This window comes from Diceros bicornis, chromosome 10, assembly GCF_020826845.1.
Source record: "Diceros bicornis minor isolate mBicDic1 chromosome 10, mDicBic1.mat.cur, whole genome shotgun sequence".
In the NCBI taxonomy this organism is placed as follows: Eukaryota; Metazoa; Chordata; class Mammalia; order Perissodactyla; family Rhinocerotidae; genus Diceros; species Diceros bicornis.
The window spans coordinates 84,454,698-84,478,800 of NC_080749.1; the positions used below are offsets into that span (position 1 = coordinate 84,454,698).

At 36.6% G+C, this 24,103-nt stretch overlaps 1 protein-coding gene across 7 annotated transcripts in view; it reads left to right on the forward strand.

Moving 5' to 3' along the window:
* Positions 1–16,164, forward strand: part of CREB1 (cAMP responsive element binding protein 1) — a 62,086-nt gene extending 45,922 nt beyond the window's left edge. For 6 of the 7 annotated variants that reach the window (XM_058549703.1, XM_058549702.1, XM_058549705.1 and 3 more), the window contains one exon: positions 12,698–14,564. In XM_058549703.1, the coding sequence (XP_058405686.1) occupies positions 12,698–12,842 (145 nt within the window). In that variant the 3' untranslated portion in view covers positions 12,843–14,564. The other variant, XR_009221460.1, reaches the window with a different exon arrangement.
* Positions 16,165–24,103: the final 7,939 nt, after the last annotated feature.

Consider the following 24,103-nt stretch of genomic DNA (forward strand, 5'->3'; position numbering starts at 1 on the left):
CTTCAGGGAAGCTACCCGAGTTGAATAAAATACTTGGGCTTGGATTTCGCTTCACTGTAAGGAGACTTCTCATTGACTCTGCTGTAGTTCCCTTTTCACTTTACTCCCAGATTACTGCTGCTTCTCCTTTGCCAACTTCCATTCACTAGAATCTGGCTTCTGGGACCACCATGCCATTCTTACGTCTTATTATAAAAAGGTACAGATTCCCTCTCACTTGGTAAATCCGGTATTCTCTTTTCATTTCCTTTTACCTTTATGCAGTATTTGACACTTTTGACTGCTCATTCTCCTAAACTCTTCTTCTTTGGCTTACTCCCCTAGTTTCTGCCTACTTTGCAAATTCTCCCTTGGGACCTCCATCCACACCCATATGTTCCAGGCATCACCTGTGTGCTGGTCCCTCCTAATTCTGTATATTCTGGCCTTGACTTTCCCCTGAGGTACTGTTTACTGAGGGCCCACTATGTGCTGGACACTGTAAATAGCTGCTTTGCATATGTTATTTTATGCTTCCTACAATGAGGTAGAAGCTTATCTTCACTTTACAGGGGAGATTTGGTTCAGAGAGAAGTTAAATATCGTGCCAAAGGTCATACACTTTAAGAAATTGGTAGAGCTGAGATTTGAGCCTGGATCTGGCCCAAAGCCTGTGTACCTGCTACTTCTCAGACTCCAGTGTGCAGCCATCCCCTGCTCTACCCCTCAAACTGGAGGGCACAGCAGTGTGCTGGAGATGTGTAACACCGAGAGGTTAACATGGAATGCTTTCCTTGAATGTTTATTTTGCTCAAAAATTTTAGAGGAATAAACATTTTTAAAATAAGAGATTTAAAAGAAATTCACACCAGCAGTGGTTGCATTGGGTTATGCCCTCAGAATCCCCATATTTAGTTTCCTCTACCACTATATGTACTTTTGTGGAAAATTTAGAGAACCACTCTCCTGAATATATTCACTAGGATGAATGTCCCCTATGCACCCCAAACACAGCCTATCTTAAACTATAGTTTGATGAGAAGTTGTGATCTCAAAATTCGGCACCATCTAAATTACTGTTTACTCAAAAATGAAGATAACTGGTAAACATTGTAAAAGAAAGTATAGGTGGTGGTGTTACTAATTTGTGTTGCCGCAGTAACAAAAAAATCACAAAATCTCAGTGTCTTAGAACAACAAAAATTTCTTCCTCACTTAGGTTATTTTGGCAGCTATAAGTCAGCTGCTGTGGCTCTCCTCTATATTTTCCCAGCCAAAGGAGGAGCCCCTCTTTGAGGCATGTCATTCTTGTAGCAAAGGGACGGGGCGATGCTTTGTGAAGCATCTGCTTAATCTCGGCGTGTGTCGTGTGCACTCATGTACCACTGGCCGAAGCACAGGCATGGCCAGCCCAGTGTCAGTGGACTGGGAATGTGTGCTCTTTGCACAGGGAAGGAAGAGTGAAAAATTATGAAAGTAGTACAACTCACCACCCTTGTCTTATAATTTTAGATTTGCAGATGTATTTTAATAGATTTCTTAAAGGCAGACGTAATAAAGGAAAAGTTTAAATAGGTTTGACCATATAAAAATATAAAACCTCTGTTTAGCCAAGAAAAAGATTAAGTAGCCAAGCAAATAAACTAGAAACATTTTAACAAATAAAGTCAGAAGACGAATGAGTTAAGGATATGAATGGGCAGATTCCTAGAGAATGAATTAGAAATGAGTAAAAGTTGAAAAATTCCAAACAATTAAAGTGTGTATGATCCATTCAGCTGTATGCAACCAACCGTTAAGAATGAAGATAGGTGTGTTTTTATTGAGATGGGAAGATGCTCACAGTGGAAAAAAGCAGGTTACCAAAGAGAGTATGTATATTACAATCCCATTTTTATTTATTTTTCTTACACAAGTAAAACGTGCTCATTATAAGCACACTAGAAAACATAAGCTAGAAATTTAATCATTGCTAATTGCACTGCCCAAAGTGTTAACATTCTGGAGTATAATTTTTTTTCCTTAATATATATGTGCAAAGATAAATAATACTTTTTTTCTTCTTTTTGTGAGGAAGATCGGCCCTGAGCTAACATCTGCCAGTCCTCCTCTTTTTGCTGAGGAAGACTGGCCCTGGCCTAACATCCATGCCCATCTTCCTCCACTTTATATGGGACGCCTGCCACAGCATGGCCTGACAAGCGGTGCGTCGGTGCACGCTCGGGATCCGAACTGGTGAACCCCGGGCTGCCGCATCGGAGCGAGCGCACTTAACCGCTTGCACCACCAGGCCGGCCCCAAATAATACATTTTTAATATGTAGTTTTTAACTTCTTATTTTGAAATAATTTTAGACTACAGAAGAGTTGTAAAAATAGTACATAGTTCCTGATACTATTTATCCAGCTTCCTCTCATTTTAACATACTACATAACCAGGCTACATTTATCGAAACTAAGACCATACTATAGTATACTATGTGTAATAATTAACATTGTATATACTTTTTATTCAGATTTCCTCAGTTATTTCACTTATGTACATCCCTTTTCTCTTCCAGAATCCAGTCCAGGGTACCACATTGCATTTAGTCGTCATGTCTCCGTCATCTCCAATCTGACAGTTGCTCTTTACTTGTCATTCATGGCCTTTTAAAAGTAGTAGTCTTGTTTCTTTTAGAATATCCTTCAGTTTGGGTTTGTCTCGTGTTTTCTTAGGATTAGACTGAAGTGATGGATTTTGGGGAAGAATACCACAGAAGTGTGGTATGCCCTTCTCGTCACATCATATCAAGGAGCACTTACCAGCATGACTCATTACTGGTGATGTTAACTTTGGTCACTTGGTTAAAATGTGTCCAGGTGTCTCCACTGTAGAATTACCATTATTTTCTTTTTATATAGAAGTGAGTCACTAAATCCAGCCCACATTGAAAGGTAGGAGAATTAAACTCCACCTCCTGGAAAGGGGAGTATCGACGAATTTGTGGTCTTAAGTGAAAAGCACCTAGTAATTGGTGTATTTCTCTTTGAAGTTTTGCCCACTAATTATAGTATTCACTGGTGAATCTTTCCTGTAATAATTATTACTGTGCTGTTCCAATGAGGATTTTCTATTTCCCCCATTCCTTCTACAATTGTTAACTGGAATTCTTCTATAAGGAAAATTTGTCCCTTCTTCCCTATTTATTTATGGATTTAGGAATATTTATTTTCGGGGCTATAATCCAATATTACCTATCTATTATGTTGTTCAGAGTGATCCAGTTTTGGCCACTGGGAGCTCTGACAAGTTGGTTTCTGTGTCCTCTTGATGTCCCATTTTTTTTTTAAGCATGTCCTTCCTTTCTGGCACTACGAGATTTTCCAGGCTCAGCTTCTCGTGTTTTCCCTGCCTTGGCCATGGAATCAGCCATTTCTTCAATGAGCCCTAGTTCCTTTTATTGGAAAATGGTATTTAGAAATCAAGAACTGGGCACTAGGTGTGCTCTTTGTTCGTGGACACAGTTGGGAAATACATTTGTGTATACCAACCCATGTATGCACACATCTGTATTTCGGTGTCTGTATATTACTAAAATAAATGAGTTCATCCTAACTTCTCTGACCCTAATCTGGAACCACAGGGTTTATGTTAGCCTGTGGTTCCAGGCTTAATTGTAACTTATTTGTCTGACTGAAACTTGGCTTTCCATTAAATACAGTTTATTTACATATTTGTTTAACTCTAGTATACATATAAAACAGTTTCAGAATTGCTAACTTATGCCCCTGTGAGAAACAGATTTACCAATTACAATACAGTATTTATGTACAGTTCTTTTTGTTTTTAGCCTTAAAGTACCAGTGAAAGCAGTGTTTTCAGAGTTACTTAGGTCTGCTCCTTTTTTCGCCACTCTCTTTAATGAGGTTATGTCATACATTTGTAGTCCGGTTAGATTTGTCACCACCTTCATTCAATTCTGGAATTCCCCAACATCCTGTTTTTTATTTTTAAATTTGCATATAGTTAACTTTACCCTTTATAGCTAACTGTGCTGTAGTTCTATGGGTTTTGACAGATGTATCGTATCATGTCTCTACCACCATGGTGCCACGGGACAGTTTTACCACCCTAAAAAGAATCCCTTGTGATACCTCTTGGTAATCAGCCTCTACCCCAGCCCCTAGCCCCTGGAAACCACTGAACTGTTTTCCGTCCTTATAGTTATGCCTTTTCCAGAATCTCATATAAGTGGAATCACATAGTGTGCAGCCTTTTGGATCTTGCTTCTTTCACTTAGCAAAATGCACTTAAGATTCATTGATAGTGTTGTATGAATCCATAGTTGGTTTTATCCCTGGTATTCCATTCTATGGGTATACTGTGGTTTATTTATCCATTCGCCCATCTTAGTTTCCATTTTTGGAGGATTATGAATAAAGTTATTGTAAACACTTACATACTGGTTTTTATATGGACTTGCAATACACTAGAGTAAATATCTAGGAGTGGGCTGGCTAAGAGGAAAGGTAAGTATATTTTTAACTTTATAACAAGCTGCCAAACTGTTTTCCAAAGTGGCTGAACCATTTTGCAGTCCCACTAGCAATGTGTGAGGGTTCTAGTTGCTCTATATCAAGTGTTACAATTTTATGTTTTACATTTAGGTCTATGATCCTTTTGAGTTAACTTTTGTATAAGGTGTGAGATGTGTCAGGGTTCATTTTTTGTATATGGACATCCATTTGTTACAGCACCATTTATAAAAAGACTATTCTTTCTCTATTGAACTGCCATTACACTTTTGTCAAAAATTATTTGACCCTATTTGTGTACGTCTGTTTCTGGACTGTCTAGCTTGTTCTATTGATCTGCATGTCTGTCCTTTCACCAATACCCGAAGTCTTAATTACTGTAGCTTCATATTAAGTTTTGAATTTAATAGTGTGAGTCCTCCAACTTTGTTCTTTTACAGAATTGTTTTGAATATTCTGGTTTCTTTTCATTTTTATATAAATTTTAAAATCAGTTGATGTCTAAGAGAAAGTTTGCTGCTTAGGATTGTGTTGAGTATATAGATCAGATTGAGGAGAACTGACATCTTAATAATACTGAGTCTTCCATTCTCTGAACACAATATCCTGTCCATTTTACAGCATATAAATCCTGCACATATTTTCTTAGATTTATACTTAAATACTTCTGGGCTTTGGGTTTTCATTTTCTTGGTAACAGTGGGGGACTGTTTTAAACGGTATATATGTTTTTTAAATTTAAATATTTGATTGTTCATTGCTGGTATATAGAAATAAAATTTACTTCTTTATTAACCTTTTATCATGTAACTATTCTAAATTTACTTATTATTCTAGGAGCCTTTTTTGTAGATTCTTTGGGACTTTCTACATAGACAATCGTGTCATCTACAAATATGCACAGTTTTATTTCTTCCTTTCTACAGTCATACATCACTTAACAACAAGGATACATTCTGAGAAATGTGTCATTAGGTGATTTCATCGTTGTGCGAACATCATAGAGTGTTTAAACAAACGTAGATGATACAGACTACTACACACCTAAGCTCTATGGCACTAATTTTATGAGACCACCATCATATATGTGGTCTGTCATTGACTGAAACGTCATTATGTGGCACATGACTAATCTGTATGCCTTTTCTTTTCTTGTATTATTGCAGAGTTTGAGACTTCTGATAAGATATTGAATAGGAGTGATGAGAGAGGACATCTTTGCTCTTTTCCCCATCTTAGGAAGTACATTAGTTTTCTTGCTGCTTCTCGCTAATTGCCACAAACTTAGTGGCTTAGACAACACAAGTTTATTATCTTACAATTCTCTAGAATTGAAGGCCACCATGGGTCGAAGTTGGGCTAAAATCAAGGTGTCAGCAGGGCTGTGTTCATTTCTGGAGGTTCTAGGGAAGAATCTGTTTCTTTGTCCTTTCTGGCTTCTAGTGGCTACCCAACATTCCTTGACATGTCATGGCTTCCTTTCTCTGTCTTCATAGTTAGCAATATTGCATTTCTCTGTGTCATCCTCCTGTAGCCATATCTTCTTCCTCTCTTCCACTTTTTTTTTTTATTATTATTATATTCAGCCCACCCAGATAATCCAGGATAACTTTCCTATTTTAAGTCAGCTGATTAACAATCTTAATTCCCATTTGCCATGTCAGGTAACATATTCACAGATTACAGAGATTAGGACATGGACATCTTTGGGAGACCATAAATATGATGATAGCTGTAGATTCCTTGTAAATGCTCTTAAGTAGGTTAAGGAAGCTTTCTTCTATTCCTAGTTTTCTGGGAGTTTTTATCATAAATGGTTGTTAAATTTTGTCAGCTGCTTTTCTGACTCTATTGAGGTGATCATATGTTTTAGTCTGTTATTAGGGTGAATTACATTGATTTTCCAGTGTTAATGCATGCATTCCTGGAATAGACCCACACATGGTCATGGTGTTTCATCATTTTTAACATATTGCTGGCTTTGATTTGCTGATACTTTGTTGAGGATTTTCGCATCTATGTTCATGACTAATAGGTGATTTTAGTTTTCTTTTCTTGTAATGTTTCTGTCTGGATTTGTTATCAGGGTAATGTTGGCCTCATAAAATGAGTTAGGAAGTATTCTCTTTTTCTGGAAGTGGTTGTATTAGTATTATTTATTCCTTAAATATTTGGTAGAATTTGCCAGTAAAACCATCTGGGCTTGGAGATTTCTTTTTTTTTGAAAGTTTTTTTTTAAACCATGAATTTAATTTCTTGAATAGATACCAGATAACTCGGACTATCTATTTCTTCATTGAGTTTTAGAAGTTTCTGTTTTTAAGGATTTGGTCCATTTCTTGCTAAGTTGTCAAATTTATGGACATAGAATTGTTTATAGTATTTACTTAACTATCCTTTTAATATCTGGGATTAATAGGGATTTCATTCCTGATATTGATAATTTGTGGCTTCTCTCTGTCACTTTTTTGGTTAGTCTGGCTAGACGTTTATCAGTTGAAAAAAACAGGCTATGTGGGTTTGATCCATGAGCTTTAGTTTGCCAAACCTTGGTCTAACTCAGGTAAAAGACATAAAACTGAATAAAAAACCAAGACCTAAACAATATGCTATCTACAAGAATCTCACTTCAAATATAAAGACATAGATGGGTTACAAGGGAAAGGATGGAGAAGAATATACCATGCAAATAGTAATCAAAAGGAAGCTGGAACATTGTCAGGGATAAAGAAGGATATTATATAATGATAAAGGGGTCAGTTCTCTAAGAAGACATAGTAATTCTACATGTGTATGCTACTAACAGAGCTTCAACATACATGAGACCAAAGCTGATGAAACTAAAAGGAGAAAGGAACAAATCCATAATTATAGTTGAAGACTTCAGCACCCTTCTCAGTGATGACAGAAAATAAAGACATAGAAGATCTGAATGACATTATCAACCAATTACACCTATTTGACATTTATATGACACTTGTTAATTTAAGAGAATAGAAAAAGTGTTCTTGGACTATAAAACATCTGGGAAAATCCCCAGTTGTTTGGAAATTAAATAAATATCAAACATTTCTAAATCTGTAGGTCAAAACGGAAGTCTCAAGGGAAATAAAAAAACACTTTGAACTGAATGCAAATTAAAATATTACAAACATTTGTGAGATGGAGCTCAATCAAAGAAAGTCTTAAATCAATCATCAGTGTCAGGGGCTGGCAAACTGCACCTCACTGCCTGTTTTTATAAATAAAGTTTTATTGGAACACAGCCAGGCTCATTTCATTATGTATTACCCATGGTTGCTTCCATCCTACAACAGCAGAGTTGAGTAGTTGTGACAAAGGCTATATGGTCTGCAAAGCCTGAAATATTTACAATCTGGCCCTTTAAAAAAGTTTGCCAACCTAACTTCCGTGGTAACAAACTAGAAAAAAAGAGCAAATTAAAATCAATGAAATTGAAAAGAGAAAACCAATAGAAAAAAATCATTGAAACTAAAAATTGGTTGTTAAAAAATCAATACAATTCATAAACTTCTTCAAAAGCAAAAGAGAAAACAGGTAGTATAGAAGAATTGAAGATACTGAAAAAGGAAAGAATAAGTGAAACAATAAAATTATACTGAGGCAAAGAATTAGTTCAGTAAATGAAGGAGGAGGATGTTGAAACACATTATGTGAAAGAACTCTTTTTTTTTTTTTTTTTGTGAGGAAGATCAGCCCTGAGCTAACATCTGTTGCCAATCCTCCTCTTTTTTCTGAGGAAGACTGGCCCTGAGCTAACATCTGGGGCCATCTTCTTCTACTTTATATGGGATGCCGCCACAGCATGGCTTGACAAGCAGTGCATCGGTGTGCGCCTGGGATCCGAACCGGTGAACCCCAGGCCGCTGCAGCGGAGCGTGCGCACTTAACCGCTTCTGCCACCGGGCTGGCCCCAGAACTCTTTTCTAAAAATGTCTGTCAAATCAATTTTCAGAATTTATAGCCCATCTGTTTACAAGAATGCTTGGAATCATAAGATCCTCTTTCTGTGCTGGAAGAGATATCAGAGGTCCATTTATTCTTCACACGATGTCCTCAGACTAATCCTTTCATTCTCTTCTGTTCTTAAAAATACTTAGAAATTTTTGATGAGCTTTAAGAAGCACTCGCCAAACTAAAGATTTATTTAAAGTTTATTTGAATTTTGTATTCTACTCCAAAATATAGTAATGCTCATTTTACTGTGAAAACGCTTGCCGCCCATCTGCCCCATCAACTAAAATTCGTGCTTTCAGTGACATGCCATGTTTATTCCCTGGTTTTGCATACACCTTAATACAAAGCTAACTCTCTTGGTTTGACACATGTTGATTAGTCCTTTTTGTTTGGTTGGTTGGGTTTTTTTGTATAAACAGATGAGGAAACAGTCCTTGAATGGGAAGGGACCTGCTGGAAGCAACACAACTAGTTAGTGTCGAAGCCAGGATCTGAACCCAGACCTCCTGACCCTCAGCTAGAACTCTTGCTGGTTGATCATACTGTATTAAATTGGTATCCAAATTGGCTTATTTTAAACTGTGCCTACCTTGAGCATCATTCTGCAAGACAGTGTTACTTGAAATTTATTCTCCCAAAAAAGTATTGTATAGTCAAAATCAGTTTGGGACATGCTGCAAAGAATTCCTCTTTGGAGAGAGTGTCAGTTCACATTAGTATATCAAAAGGATTGAGAAGGTCTTGCATTTAAAAAATGTGTTCATTTTCTTCGCCCACTGTTTCTTTTTTTTTCTCTTTTGAGAAGTGTATATTTTAATCTTTCACAACACTAGTATACCGATTTTCGTGGAACAAAGTTGGGAGACTAACCTTTAGGATCATACTAGTTTAACTTTGGAAACTTGTATGTAGACATTGCATTCATATGGGCACTTGTGGACTGGAAATTCTCAGAGGATGGAGAGGAGAAAGCAAAGGAAACAAGATTAGTCAGCCCTGGCTGAAATTAGATTTGTAAGTGTATGTACATCCCACATGTTTTCTGTATTGTTAGAGTCCACCACATACAGAATATCCAGATTGATCTCTCAATCAATCGTACTGTCACCGTTTCCATCTCTCTTGACCTCGTAGCATTCTTGGCTTGTCTTGTTCACTCTTCATGGGAATGTTGGGCCATTTTTCAAACCATTTCCAAAAAAATTTTCTCCAGTGGTAGAGTGATGCAGTGGATCATGTGTTCTTCATATCTCTCTATCATGGATAATATAACATTAGGTGCGGTTTTCTTAATTCCAAAACTCAGCTTGCATTAGAAGAAAATGCTCCTTTTTTTTTTCCTGAACTGATAGGCTATATGGGGATGAAGACCTTAATGGAGTTATAATGTACTACCATTTGAGTTATCTAGAAATAATAATAGCTAACACATATATAACATTTACAGAATGCCACCCACTATTTCATGTGCTTTTCATCTGTCAACTCGTTTAATCCTCATAAAACTTTTGAGGTAGATCATATTATCCTTTTTTACTGTCAGGAAACGAAGGTTAAGTAATTTGCCTGTGGTCACATACTTGGTAAAGTGTAGAACCACTTAAACCTAAGAATCTGACCCTGAAGATACTACTATTAACTGCTGTGCTACACTGCCACTGTTGTAAATGAGGGATTGTAAATTGCTGCTTTTTTAAATTTTTTAAAGACTTGGAACTTTTTTGCTTTCAACTCTTATGTTCATTCAACACTAAGTACTTACCTTGTGCCAATCCCTGCGCTACTGACAGGGGATATTAAAGAATAAGATATGGCTTTTATCTACATACAGCTAAAAAAGAGTTTACTAGTTTAGACTTAGTAGCTCTCCAAAAGATATTTTTTTATTATTTTTAATGTTAGATTTTTTTAATAATTTATTTTTAATTTTGGTAAAAGACATATAAAATTTACCATCTTAACCATTTTTAAGTATATAGTTCAGTAGTGTTAAGTATATTCACATTGTTGTACAATAGATCTTCACAACTTTTTCATCTTGCAAAACTAAAACTGTGTTAAATAAACAACTCCCCTCACTTCCTCCTGCCCCCGTCCTTGGCAGTCACCGTTCTACATTCTGTTTTATGAGTGACTAATTTAGATACTTCATATAAGTGAAATCATACCGTATTTGTCTTTTTATGCCTGGCTTATTTCACTTAGCACTGTATCCTCAAGGTTCATCCATGTTATAGCATGTGACAAGATTTCCTTCTTTTTAAAGGCTAAGTAGTATTTCATTGTATGTATATAGCACTTTTTTTATTTATTCATCTGTTGACAGGCATTTGGGTTACTTCCACCTCTTGGCTGTTGTGAACAGTGCTGTTGTGAACATGGGTGTGCAAATATCTCTTCAAGTTGTTAGTGCTATTAAGTCAATTCCATCTCCTAGCAACCCTCTGTACAGCAGGGCAGAACCCTGTTTGGTCTTTTTGCACCATCCTGTCACCTTCCAGTACTGTATCAGACAATGCTGCGCTGCTATTCATAGGGTTTCCATGGCCAATTTTTTCGGAAGTGAGTGCCCAAGTTTTTCTTCCTAGTCTGTCTGAGTCTGGAAGATCCACTGAAACCTGTCCACCATGGGTGACCCTGCTGGTATTTGAAATACCAGCGGCATAGCTTTTCAGCATCACAGCAACATGTAGCCACCACAGTATGACAACCAATAGGTGGGTGGTGTGATTCCCAGACTGGGAAATGAGCTTGGGCCGAGGTGGTGAAAGCACCAGATCTTAACCACTAGACCACCAGGGCTGGCTACATCTCTTCGAGATCCTGCTCTAAATTCTTTTGGATATATACCCAAGAGTGGGATTGCTGGATCATATGGTAATTCTATTTTTAATTTTTTGAGGAATCACCATCGTGTTTTCTGTAGCAGCTGCACCATTTTACATTCCCACCAACGGTGCACCAGGGCTCAAATTTCTTCACATCCTTGTCAACACTTGTTATTTTCTGTTTGTTTGGGGTTTGGGGTTGTTATTTTTAATAGGAGGCATCCCAGTGGGTATGAGGTGGTATCTCATTTTGATTTTGATTTGCATTTCTCTAATGATTAATGATATTGAGCATCTCTTTGTATGCTTTTGGGTCATTTATACATCTTCTTTAGAGAAATGTCTATTCAAGTTCTTGACCATTTTTTAATTAGGTTATTTTGTTGTTGAGTTGCAGGAGTTCTTTATATATTCTGGATATTAACCCGTATCAGATATAAGTTTGGTGTAGTCCTATTTGTTTATTTTTGCTTTGGTTGCCTGTGCTTTTGGTGGCATAGCCAAGAAATCACTGCCAAATTCAGTGTGTTGAAGCTTTTCCCCTATATTTTCTTCTAGACGTTTTATAGTTTTTAGGTTTTACTTTTTGGTCTTTAATTCATTTTGAGTTAATTTTTGTATACAGTGTTAGGTAAAGGTCCAACTTCATTCTTTTGCATGTGGATGGATATCCAGTTTTCCCAACATCATTTGTTGAAAAGACTGTTGTGTTAGATTTTTTTTAATGCCCTGAAATGATGAGTTTCTGAGATTTTTCTATTTAAAAGATGTTTTTCACACTGAAATTTAGTCTTAATATTGCCTTGGTTACTGATATTGATAGAAGTTCCTGTTTTATAGGTATGATGCAGAGCATTTTAATACACAGGGATAGATGTAATTTTTAAGTGCTCGTTCAGTGCTTTTGGTTGTTTGGGGGTTTTCACATTTGGGGTTTTTTTGTGTTTTGGGTTTTTTTGAGGAAGATTAGCCCTGAGCTAACATCTCTTGCCAATCCTCCTCTTTTTGCTGAGGAAGACTGGCCCTGGGCTGACATCCGTGCCCATCTTCCTCTACTTTATGTGGGACGCCGCCACAGCATGCTTGATAAGCAGTGCGTAGGTCCGCTCCCAGGATCCGAACCTGTGAACCCCGGGCTGCCAAAGTGGAGTGCGTGCACATAACTGCTATGCCACTGGGCCAGCCCCCATATTTGTTATTTTTAAATCAACCTTCTATGGTATATTAAAATTTTATATAAGGCAATTTCCAAGTCATTTCTTCAAATGCCTAGTCTTTAATATATTAAAATGTTTGTTGCTTTGAACTAATTCTCTAAAAAAAAGTACTGTGTCTAACCCAAAATAAATGATATAGAAATGTTGCATAATTTTTCCTGTCCTTTTTTGCTTGTAGGGAAGCAGCACGAGAATGTCGTAGAAAGAAGAAAGAATATGTGAAATGTTTAGAAAACAGAGTGGCAGTTCTGGAAAACCAAAACAAGACACTGATTGAGGAGCTAAAAGCACTTAAGGACCTTTACTGCCACAAATCAGATTAATTTGGGATTTAAATTTCACCTGTTATGGTGGAAAAAGAACTGGCTTGGCCACAACCAGAAAGACAAAATAAACATTTTATTTTCTAAACATTTCTTTTTTTCTATGCGCAAAACTGCCTGAAAGCAACTACAGAATTTCATTCATTTGTGCTTTTGCATTAAACTGTGAATGTTCCAACACCTGCCTCCACTTCTCCCCTCGAGAAATTTTCAGCACCAGGAATCATGAAGAGACTTCTGCTTTTCATCCCCCGCCCTCTTCAGAAAGTAATAATTCGTTTACTTGTAAATTGATGGGGGAAATGAGGAAAAGGAAATCTTTTTTTAAACGATTTCAAGGTTTGTGCTGACTCCTTGATTGCCTTAGGGACAGAATTACCCCAGCTTCTTGAGCTGAAGTAATGTGTGGGCCGCATGCATAAAGTAAGTAAGATTCAATGAAGAGCTTGATTGCCAAATTGACATGTTTTCACATTTCATTGTGAATTATGGAAAATTGTTAAGAGACATACCCTCCAGGAAGGAATTTTAGTATGGTGTTGAAGAAATTAAGAATGAATTCGGAGTGTTTTCTATGTACATTCTCTTCTTCAATACTGAAAACTTGTCCTTGGTTCTTAAAAACATTCTGTGTTGACTACAGCTCTTCTACAGGGCGGTTGTTGCTTCTTAATTCAATTCTGTAGGTGTTCCACATTTTTCAGTACATTAAAAGAAGTAACCAACTGAATGAAAAAGCATGGTATTTGAATTTTTAAATTAAATGGAAGTAAATAAAAGTACAAAGCTTGTTTTAGTTAGTACTAAGTTCTTAGTAAAAAGATGCTCCTTAGTAAACCAATCCCTTGAGTTATATAACAAGGTTTTTAAATAAATGTTTTTCTCATCGCCTTCAAAAATATTTATATTGTCACTCATTTACTTAAAAGGATATTTCTAATTAAACTGTTCCCATTTGCACTTACATTATACCACCAACAGAAGGCCTTCAAGTTTAAATAAATAAAGTGACATATTGTTTATAAAATGTTATATGTTGTAGAAAAATACTAATTTTAAATCTTTTCCATATTAACATACATACTTTAACAGAATATTTCTAGTGAATTTTTTAATGAAAGAAATTGTAAGGATATGGTTCTAAAAAGTACAGTATTAGCTGTGCACAAGGAAAATAATTTTTTTCAGACATGTTTGAATAACTGCTGTACTACAATGTTTGGATTGTCATTCTTGGAAAACATTTTTTTGTTGTTTTTGTCTAAAAAGGATAATTATGCTTTAGCTTTCCAATATGCTATGTAGCCTTTGTTGTTCTATAAGCTACCTGTTTTGACTCCTGACTATAACAGTCTGTATTTGTATGTATCATACATTCTTTCCAGTACTCCTTTTAATATTAATTACTCATTTTACTCACTAAGCCTGGTAAATCTAAAAGTTACCCTTCAAAAGAAAAATAAGACTAAGGTGGATGTAAAAAATTGGAGACTGACATAATGTTGGATATAATTTCTTATTTGACAAAGTTATTCTGTTTAAAAGAGAGTCTGAAAAATTAATGTTTTATATTTGGTCATGGGTTATTTTTAAAAGTTTGTTAATTGTGTTAACAAAATATGCAAATATGCATATTATTTATTGGGTTCATTTTGAAAAGGAAGATTTTTAATTAATATTTGTAAATGGTTTATTTTTGTTTATAACAAACCATTGTCTTTTTTCAAGGATGAACAGAGTTTATGAAGGAGCATCATTCTAAGAATTGAGTGATGTAGTCTTATATTTGGACAATTCACCAGATTCTCAAGAAGGCTTTCAAACAACTGTAAAGTTTTATGTTTATCCTGCTGAGCTAGTGGAGAAAGGTATAGCATAAAAATTATTTGTATACCAACATAGATGTGTCATTTTCCAAAATTGGTTTAACAGAAACCAAGCAAAATCACAAATATGTTCACAAACTAGAATTCTTTCTTAATGAGTCAAATGGTCAAAATTGAACATTTTGAATATCATACACTTTATAAATGAAAATTGCCTAGTATTTAGCAAGTTGTGTTCTCTAAAATTGAACATTTTTCAAAAGTTGAGGCTTTCTATTCAGTTAGGAAGTTGGTGGTCCTCTGCAGTCCCTGATAAATCAAGGCAGTCACATCCATATTAGCTGTTTGGATTTATAAGTTACTAAGACCGGGTCCTTTGTACCTAAGGATGATTGCACTGGTTTGAAGTCAGTTACTTAATGATGAGGTAAGAAACATATTCAGTTGCTAAATCTGTTTTAGACCCTTGGAGAGACTTGAAGATTTCAGTTTATACAGTTAGAAATTAAGCATCTTTTGTGCAGACTTTTTTTTTAATGAGAATTGGAAAAAGGTGTTTGTTTTTAAGCATGCAACTTTGAGAATCTTTATTAAGAAAAAGACATAACTTAAAAAAAATCTTATAGCCAAGAACATATGTGGCCACATTATAAATGTTTTTTCTCTTCATTATTGGCCAAAAGGGAATGAAAATGTCAACATAGGAATCTGTACATATGCTACTGATTTGCTTAGAAATAAAAAGTTTGGTATTGCTCACTTTGCAAATATAGGGCCATTTGGCACTTTTATCTATAGGACAGATGAACTCTAATAAAAATGAAGTGGGAGGGGTTTATTTTTGATATATTGCTCTTATAAGTTTTCAAGCTTTGATAGTGTTTAACTGAAAAGTGGTTTAGAAAGGGCTAGATCCAATGTGTTCACATTATTAAAATATTGATATCAGGTGTAATTTTAAGTTTAAAGTTCCTTCTTTTTCAAACTCAAGTACCATATTGGCAACCATAATATTGTCATAGGTGCTCTGTTCATTTAGATATTCTTGGGGGGGATATGGCATTTGTATAATATATGTGTACATATATATATATATACATACAGTATATAATCTGAAGCTCTGAGAGCTTTTAATTCAGGAATGCTGAGTATTATAGTATATTGAGGTCAGATGAAATTTTACATTTTTGCTTGTTCTAGTGCATCCCTTTTGGTAGTTTCTTGGACTGCATTACTCCAGCACTCATGATTGATTTTTATCTTCTAATTTTCTTCCAAGTATTTTACCTTTTTTTATTGTTAGTTTTCTTTGGCTTGATACTTTTAAATGTTACTAGTCACTTGAAAGCTACCCCCCCAAAAAAATATTTGGTTTTTATGCTTTGTCTCTGGCAGCTATTAACAGTGGTAAGAACATTTTGAAGATAACTTCTAAAACGTACCACTGACTTTTCAGAAATCATCCTGGGGGAGGAATTTTGGTGTTTTCATTTGAGTCGGGAAATGTGTTTTGAGGTTGTCTGCAGCAGTGCTCATATCTGAAAGCACGATGCCAGTCGGCAGGCTGTCCAATCAGAGTCCTCTGGCTGAAGGTCATCTCTGTCTCTCAGGCCTAATCCCTACTATCCTTTTGACTATTTGGGGTGACATGTGGAATCATACAAAGAAAGGCTTAGGAAGAAACAAGTTTGTTTAAACCAGGATGCTTCTACTTACTTGAAGTGACTTCAATCTAGATTGTTTTCATTTTTAACGTTTTTAATTCTCTGATCAACTACAGTCAGCTATTAGCACACATTGGTCTCTTTATTTTGAAGATCAAAAAGGCTGCTTCATTTTGCAGGATTAAGTAAGGCTAATATCTTAACGTTAAGATTTTGAATTAAAGTGGGTTTTAGAACTAGTGGTTATACATCTTTTCGGTTATTTTCAAGAGGCTTTATTTGTTGCTTTTGTAACCCTGAAAACTGTTGGTATGTTGTTTCCCATTGACCTAATACAAAAGTTGTATATTTATTTGGATTATATTTACATTATAGTCTTTGTAAATGTTTGGTGTAACTTGCACTTTTAAAAATGACCCGGTGTGGGTATTAGCAACTTGAGAAATTCCCTCATTAATTAATTGTCAACTGACTTTTTATGTCTTTCCCCTTTCTTCAAATCGTGTGACTTTTTTATGGAAGCTATTCATTGATTAAAATATTTTAGCACCTAAAGGCTAGCCTTATATATAGCTGTAAAAGAAAAATACCAGGAAATTAGATTTGACTAGCCCGGCTGATTAAAAGATGGGTTCAAACCCTATCTTCCTCTTTTTCATCATGGATAAAGACAGAAGGAAAAGCAACTCAAGTGAATAAATATTTATTTCCAATTTTAAATGTGACTTTATCCTCACCCTAATATTAATACTGTCTGTAGGATACCAAGATATAATTTGTCCAGAACAGTAAAAGATTTTTTCAAGGCAATTAATTATTGTCATCATGGAGACCACATGTAATCATTTGACTAAATTTTTTTCACTGTAAATTGGCTTTGTTACATCAAAGAAATAATGCCTAGATTTGACTGCTTTCGGGTGAGGAGGGGAGGTTGCAGTGTGCTTCGTAAGCCTGTAGGTAAAGATTTGTGGGATAAATTGCTCCCTGAGTTGTACAAAGCACAACTAGAACTTTTTGTCGGGTGGCTGACATACATCTTGAATACTTTTACATTGACATGTTGACCTTTTGAGTTGACTGCACAGTCACTGTATGTACTAGGAACTGGTTTCCTCGACTCTAGCAATGGCTGGGAGAGGCACTGATCCCTGAGGGTGGACATATCATGAAGCTGAGTCAGTATGGAAGAATTTCACATAATCAAACAGGGTGCTGAAGTTCCATCTGTCTCATCTGCTTATGATAAGTTCTTGTTGATTAGTGAATGTAGCTTAAGGCTTTGTATGTGTCCTCGGGGGGCAGACAGACTTTAAGAGGGACCAGATACTGTTTGAATGGAGGGATTATATTTCAGGTGTTTTAGCTTGAAATTTATTTTTTAAAAAAATAAAAATAGAAAAAAAATAGAACAAAGCCTGTGAAGCAAGTTGATATTATAAACAGGCAGAGTTGTTCAGCACAGAGAGAAAGTATTGGCCTGTCTGCATTCTAGTTCTGTGGGCGCAGGTTCTGGCTGGGTATAGCATGAAACGTTTGAATTAATCTCACCAGCAAGTAAAAGGAAAATGAATAATCTTCAGGAAATGTCTTTGAAAGGGGTCAAACAGTAGGAAATTCAGATTTTACCTACTTTGTACAGGCATTATTTAATACTTGCCTTTGGAAGTATGGCATTTCCAAGCTTCTTTCTGAGGAATCTCAGAGATGTGAGAGTAGATCTGAAATAGTTTAAAACTGGTAGGGAGGAAGAGAATCCCTGCGGATGGAGATCTCCTGTTAGCTGGCCAAGTGGGATGATCTGTTGTTGTGTTTGGGAGGTTTTATTTTCTTATGTTTTTAAAATTGAATTGGTAAATGCTTTATAGACGTATTTTTATCCAGGTGCCACTCCAATTTGTGTATGTAATAAAATTATTTATATTACAAGTGGGAAATAATTTGTCAACATTTTTCTTGAGTATAGATTTATTAGGGATGGCAAAGAGTGCTACTTAGCAGTTTTCCATGTAAAGTTGTCCCTGACTGGTTTGTCCACATGTCAGTTGTCGTCCCCACCTAAAAAAGGAATTATTTCTAACCTAGATGTATCACTTGAAACTTTTTAGAAACAAAATAATCAGGGAAGTTTCTAGAGAGAAAGGTGTTTGTTTTTTTGATTTTTCCTTGAGGATTGGGGTAAAGAATACCTCCCCCCAAAACTATCAGCACAAAACAGGGTATTGATTTTTTAACTCTGATGTTACTATTGGAGTTGAATACTAAATAAATAACTATAATGAGGGAAATTCCCTACATTCTAGAAACATCCCTGTTTTAATTTTTTTACCTAAATCTTTTTGTGCTTTATCTGTGTAAAGAGAAAAAATGTACTGAGTTATAATGCATTTTATTAACACTATGTACATATTAGCTGCTTTGTGTTCAGAATGGTAGCAGTTGCTTTGTATATTAAAGTGATCCTTGTGAATTTGTGAAATATTGTCATAAAGTGCTTTTTCTTACTGTAATCTTTGTGGTATCAACTGTCATAATGCCCTTTTTACACAAACATTTATGTGCAGTCACATAAACATGCTTTTCAAAACTCTGTAAGTCTCTTTTTTGGGGATGGGATCTCTGTATTTAGGTTTTTGGTAGTAGTGTTAAGTTATATTTTCTTGGACTTAGGTTTATTTTGTTAAATGAGCAAAAGTTATGTTAGACTATATCACAAGCTTGTGTTGCATAGCAATGGAAAACTAATTCAAGCAACAAGAACATACCTTCAGTTACTTAATTTTACTGTATTCCTAATTTTTAGCACAAGATTTCTTTTTTCAGTAAGGTTGAACAGTGTTTATTTGAAGATTTGGAGATGTTACTGCCCAATTGAGATAACCAATGGGAGACATGTGACGTGCTGTCTCAATGTCATAAAATGCATGTTTGCATGGGAAGAACAACAAGAAAAGATAACTTTTCAGGTCCCCTTGTAATTCTGAAATTCTCTGAGCATATCATAAAAGGGAAGGAAAGAGGAGGGGATGCGGTTAATCTGCTATTTGATGGAAGCGTAAGAATGAGACTCTCCTATACTATTGAGTCAATCCCTGAAAATAAACAGTTACATTTATTCTAAAGTGCTTTTTTAAAATTGCCATGATGTGTCTCGTAGCCTTCTTACACTTTCTTACACTTGCCGTTGTATTGAAGGAATTACATGTATTTCATTCATTCTTTTCTTCTGCAAAGAGTGGCCACATAATTTACTGTACAAACTGAGACAATGCTGAGAGTGAAAGGGTGACATTATAAATTACATGGGGACAGCAGGTGCAAACTAGGATTATGCTGAGCAAATCGGGACCTACGGTCACCCTCCTTGCAAGCCATGATCAGGTGCTTGGACCTCAATAAACGTAATTTACTGTACAAACTGAGACAATGCTGAGAGTGAAAGGGTGACATTATAAATTACATGGGGACAGCAGGTGCAAACTAGGATTATGCTGAGCAAATCAGACCTACGGTCACCCTCCTTGCAAGCCATGATCAGGTGCCTGGACCTCAATAAAAGCACAGCATGCTTACCTTCTCTTCAACCACACCTTTGCTGCCACTTGTCATTTCACAGATACTCACTTCCGGGCCTGAGAAGGCCCTGTCCTCAAGAAGCTCTAAGACACACAGCCAAGGACATAATTCTAACACTGTTATACAGTTTTATCCCTGAGTTCCAGACTCGTATCCTTGTCATCTCCACTCAGACTGTGGAACACAGGTCCAGAACAGAACTGCTCATTTCTCCTCTAAATCTCCTTCCTTCAGCTGGTTTTTAAGGCAAAAGCCCAGAAAAGCACTGCCTTCATCAGTGTTACCCTTTCTCCCACTGTGCATTCTAGTTTCTCCACGTCTCTCTCAAGCACATTGACCACACTGGGGCTTGGAATTCTAATGAGGGCCTAGCAAGTGAAGAGGAAAGGGCATTTCCAGTTTGAATTCTGTTTTTGTTTTCAGCTGAGATGCAGTTCATCTAACAAAACTGGCCGTTTTAAAGTGACCAATTCAGTGGCCTTTAGTGCATTCACAACGTTGTGCTACCACCACCTGTATCTAGTTCCAAAACATCTCCATCACTCCAAAATAAAACCCTGTACCCATTCAAGTGTGACTCTCCATTTCCCGCTCCCTCCAGCCCCTGGCAACCACCAATCTGCTTTCTGTTTCTACAGATTTACCTCTTCTGGACATTTCATATAAATGGAATCATACAATATGTGACCTTTTGTGTCTGCCTTTCACTTAGCATGATGTTTTTGAGGTTCTTCCACCTGGTAGCATTTGTCAGTACTTCATTCTTTTTATGGCTGAAGAATATTCCAGCGTACACATATATACCAGTTTATCTGCTCATCCATTGATAGACATTTGGATTATTTCCACTTATTGGCTATTGTGAATAGTGCTGCTGTGAACATTCACGTACAAGTGTGTGTTTGAGTCCCTGTTTTCACTTTTGGGAATATACCTAGGAGTGGAATTGTTGTGTCATATGGTGATTCAAATGTTTAACTTTGTGAGGAACTGTCAAAGTTTTCCTCAGCTGCTGCACCATTTTACATTCCCATCAGTGACGTATGAGGGTTCCGATTTCTCCACATCCTGGCCTTGTTATTTGGCTTTTTTTTTAATTACAGCCATCCTAACAGGTGTGAAGTGGTATCTTATTGTGGTTTTCATTTGCAATTCTGTCATGACTAATGATGTTGAGCATCTTTTCATGTGTTTGTTGGCCATTTGTATATCTTCTTTGGAGAAATGCCTGTTCAAGTCCTTTGTTCATTTGTCAATGGGGTTGTTTTTTGTTGTTGAGTTTTGTGAGTTCCTTAGATATTCTGGATACTAGATCCTTATCAGATAATATGATTTGCAAATATTTTCTCCTATTCTGTTTGCTTTTCACTTTCTTGACAATGTCCTCACTCTTATTATTTTTTACTTAGTTTTTTTAAGTAACACGTATATTTGGAAAAAACTCAACTACAAATGGGCAAGCAGTAAACAGCAGTTTCTTGTGTATCCTTTTAGTGACAATTTGTACATATACACGCAAATGTAATGTATATTCTCCTCCCTCCCCCTTTTTTACATAATGGTGCTTTTTTCACTGACTGTGTCTTGGCAGTAGTTGTACTTCAGTTTATGTCCACCTGCCACAGTCTCTAACAGGTGTGTCATGTCCCATTGTATGGACACAGTTTATTTAACAGTACTCTCCTTTGTGGACATTTAGGTTGTTTGAATCTTTTGACTGTTACAGATACACACAAATTAGTGTATCTCCAGGATAAACACTGAGAAGTGGAAATTATTAAGTATGGTTTTCTTCATATTTAGAGGTTGTTTCCTAAGCATTATTAAGAATCTACTAAAGTAATAAAATTATCATGTTGGTTAGTATTTTTTATGTCAAACTTCACAGTCTATGTTTTTTTCAGTAAGAACAATTAGAAGTAGCAGAGCCAGCCTGACACACGTTTCTGGAGCAGGCAGACCGCCCTGGCTCACCTGTTAACACGGCTTGCCTCTCCTCTCCCTCAGAAACAGTTGTTCTCAGCCAGGGAACTTAATTTTTCAGAATGCCATCTTTTCTAGTGTTAAATTTTAACCCTTCCCTGGTTGTAGAAAGAAAAGCATAACATGATTTAAGAGTGGAAAGAAACCCGTGAGCTAACAAATCCTCAATTTTTAAAGTGGCCATCAGCAAGAGCTGAGGATGGCCGTGATTTCCCGCAGTCCCGTCAGTGCTGAGAGAGCCCTCGTCTCCCCTCCCAGAACAGGGCCCTCCTCACAGCAAAGCCTCACTCTTGTTAAAGGACTTGAGATTTTGACTCTGTCTGGGGAGAGGTTCTGGGAACAGCAGAATTGTGCCTGTTTCTCGGACACTAAAATAAATCACATCTGTTTCAGCAACGATCATGGCAGGCCCTGGATGATCCAGGGCTAGGACCTCTTACCAACACTGGCACATTACAAAGTGATTTCTGAAAGTACTTTAAAATTGTATTTTTGTTATCTTGATTTAAGTTGACAGAAAATACTTCTATCTTCCAACTACCATGAACTAAAAGCATAGTGATTAAATGGAATTGATGTTGGAGGTGACCCTTCACATAACTTCATGATAATTGTGTTATTGGGATATACTTTATATTTTGACATCCCTGAGAATTTATCCCTTACCTTGGGCAAGGAGAAATAAAGCACAGAAATTAGGCAATTTAATGAGGTAACTCATCTGTAAAGAAACCTGTATTTTTCATGAGTAAATGTTTATTGAACTCCCTTAAAGAAGAGGCACTGTGTTAACACTTGAAATATAAAATATGAGGTATACTCCTTGTCTTCCAGGAGCATAAATTGTGTATGCTAAGATACAACATTCCAGACAATGTTGTTATTGTGCCCTGAAAGAGTTTTCAATCTAGTGTTCAGTTAATTTAGATAAAGTATTTTGATTGACTAAAATTCTGATCCTTGTGTTATGAAGGAATAAATGTTCTGCTAGAAACTATCTGAATATGGTACCAGGGCTTTGGATATTTCTATCATGACCTAAAGCAAGATACCCTTAAGAGGTAATCTAGTAGAAAGCCACCGAGTACTTGGTGGTGGTCATTCTAAGAACCTGGTGTCATACGTGTATCTTAACATAGCATCTCGGCAGCAGTCCTTGATTTTAATTGGGGAAAAGTTACAGATATCCACTGCACAAATTAACTGTACAACAGTTCAAAGAAACTGAGCGATGTGAGAATCAAGGCTTAGTAAAGCAGGTTTATACTAGGTTTCTGTCCTTTACTTGAGGACTTAAAATGCACATTTATGGGATAAATTAATCCTTTTAACATAAGTGGAAAATGTCACAACTTTGTTGACCTTTCTAGCAGACGCTGTGGCACACCACCCAGATGTATTCTCTCCCCACCACACACCCATGAAGTCCTCGCTTCCCCAGCTTCTGGGAATGCTGGTGGCTGCTGGCTCAGCTGAGTCTCTCTCCAGGTCCTGTCTTCACCCCAGGGTTACACCCCTTGGATCCAACGACTAACCTACGGAGAAAGCCCCGCCCCCTCACCTCATCATGGCCCAGCTGCAGGGCCATCCCAGGCGCAATTCGACTTTCCTGACTGCATCCCAGCCCAATTTCCTTTTCCCTGGTCCTGCTACTTTGCCTCCCTCAAAGATGTTGGTCTTTTTAAACTTTCTGCACCACACCTCCATTGCTGAGTCTCGTTCCCCAGGGAACCTGACCTGTGACAACATTTTAAACCCAAAGCCAAAAAAATCATTTGATTTTCACTTAGACAACCAAACTGTTCCTACTGAATTTTCCTTGCCTCTTCATCTATTTGCAGGACAAGAAAAAAAATTACCTTCAACCTTTTCTGATTCTTAATGTTTTATGATGTTGTAAAATAACCCAGTCACTGCTTACCTCACTTGGCAGAGCATCCAGGCCTCCCTGCCCTAAACCGTTGTAACACCCATCTCCAAAGCTGGGGATGTTCAAGTCGAGGAGCTGGACTCCAATTAGCACATTCGTTTCTAACAGCACACCCACGTGGGGCTGGGCTTTCGGTCCAGTGTTTATGGTATTGCAGGGCTTTTATTTTACTTGCTTGAAAAGACCTTCCATGTTCACAGTGCAGTACTGGCATTTTAATGGATTTGGTAAGCTATGGATATTTCTGTTTCGTGTGCATTTATCAGGATTGTATTGAAGTAG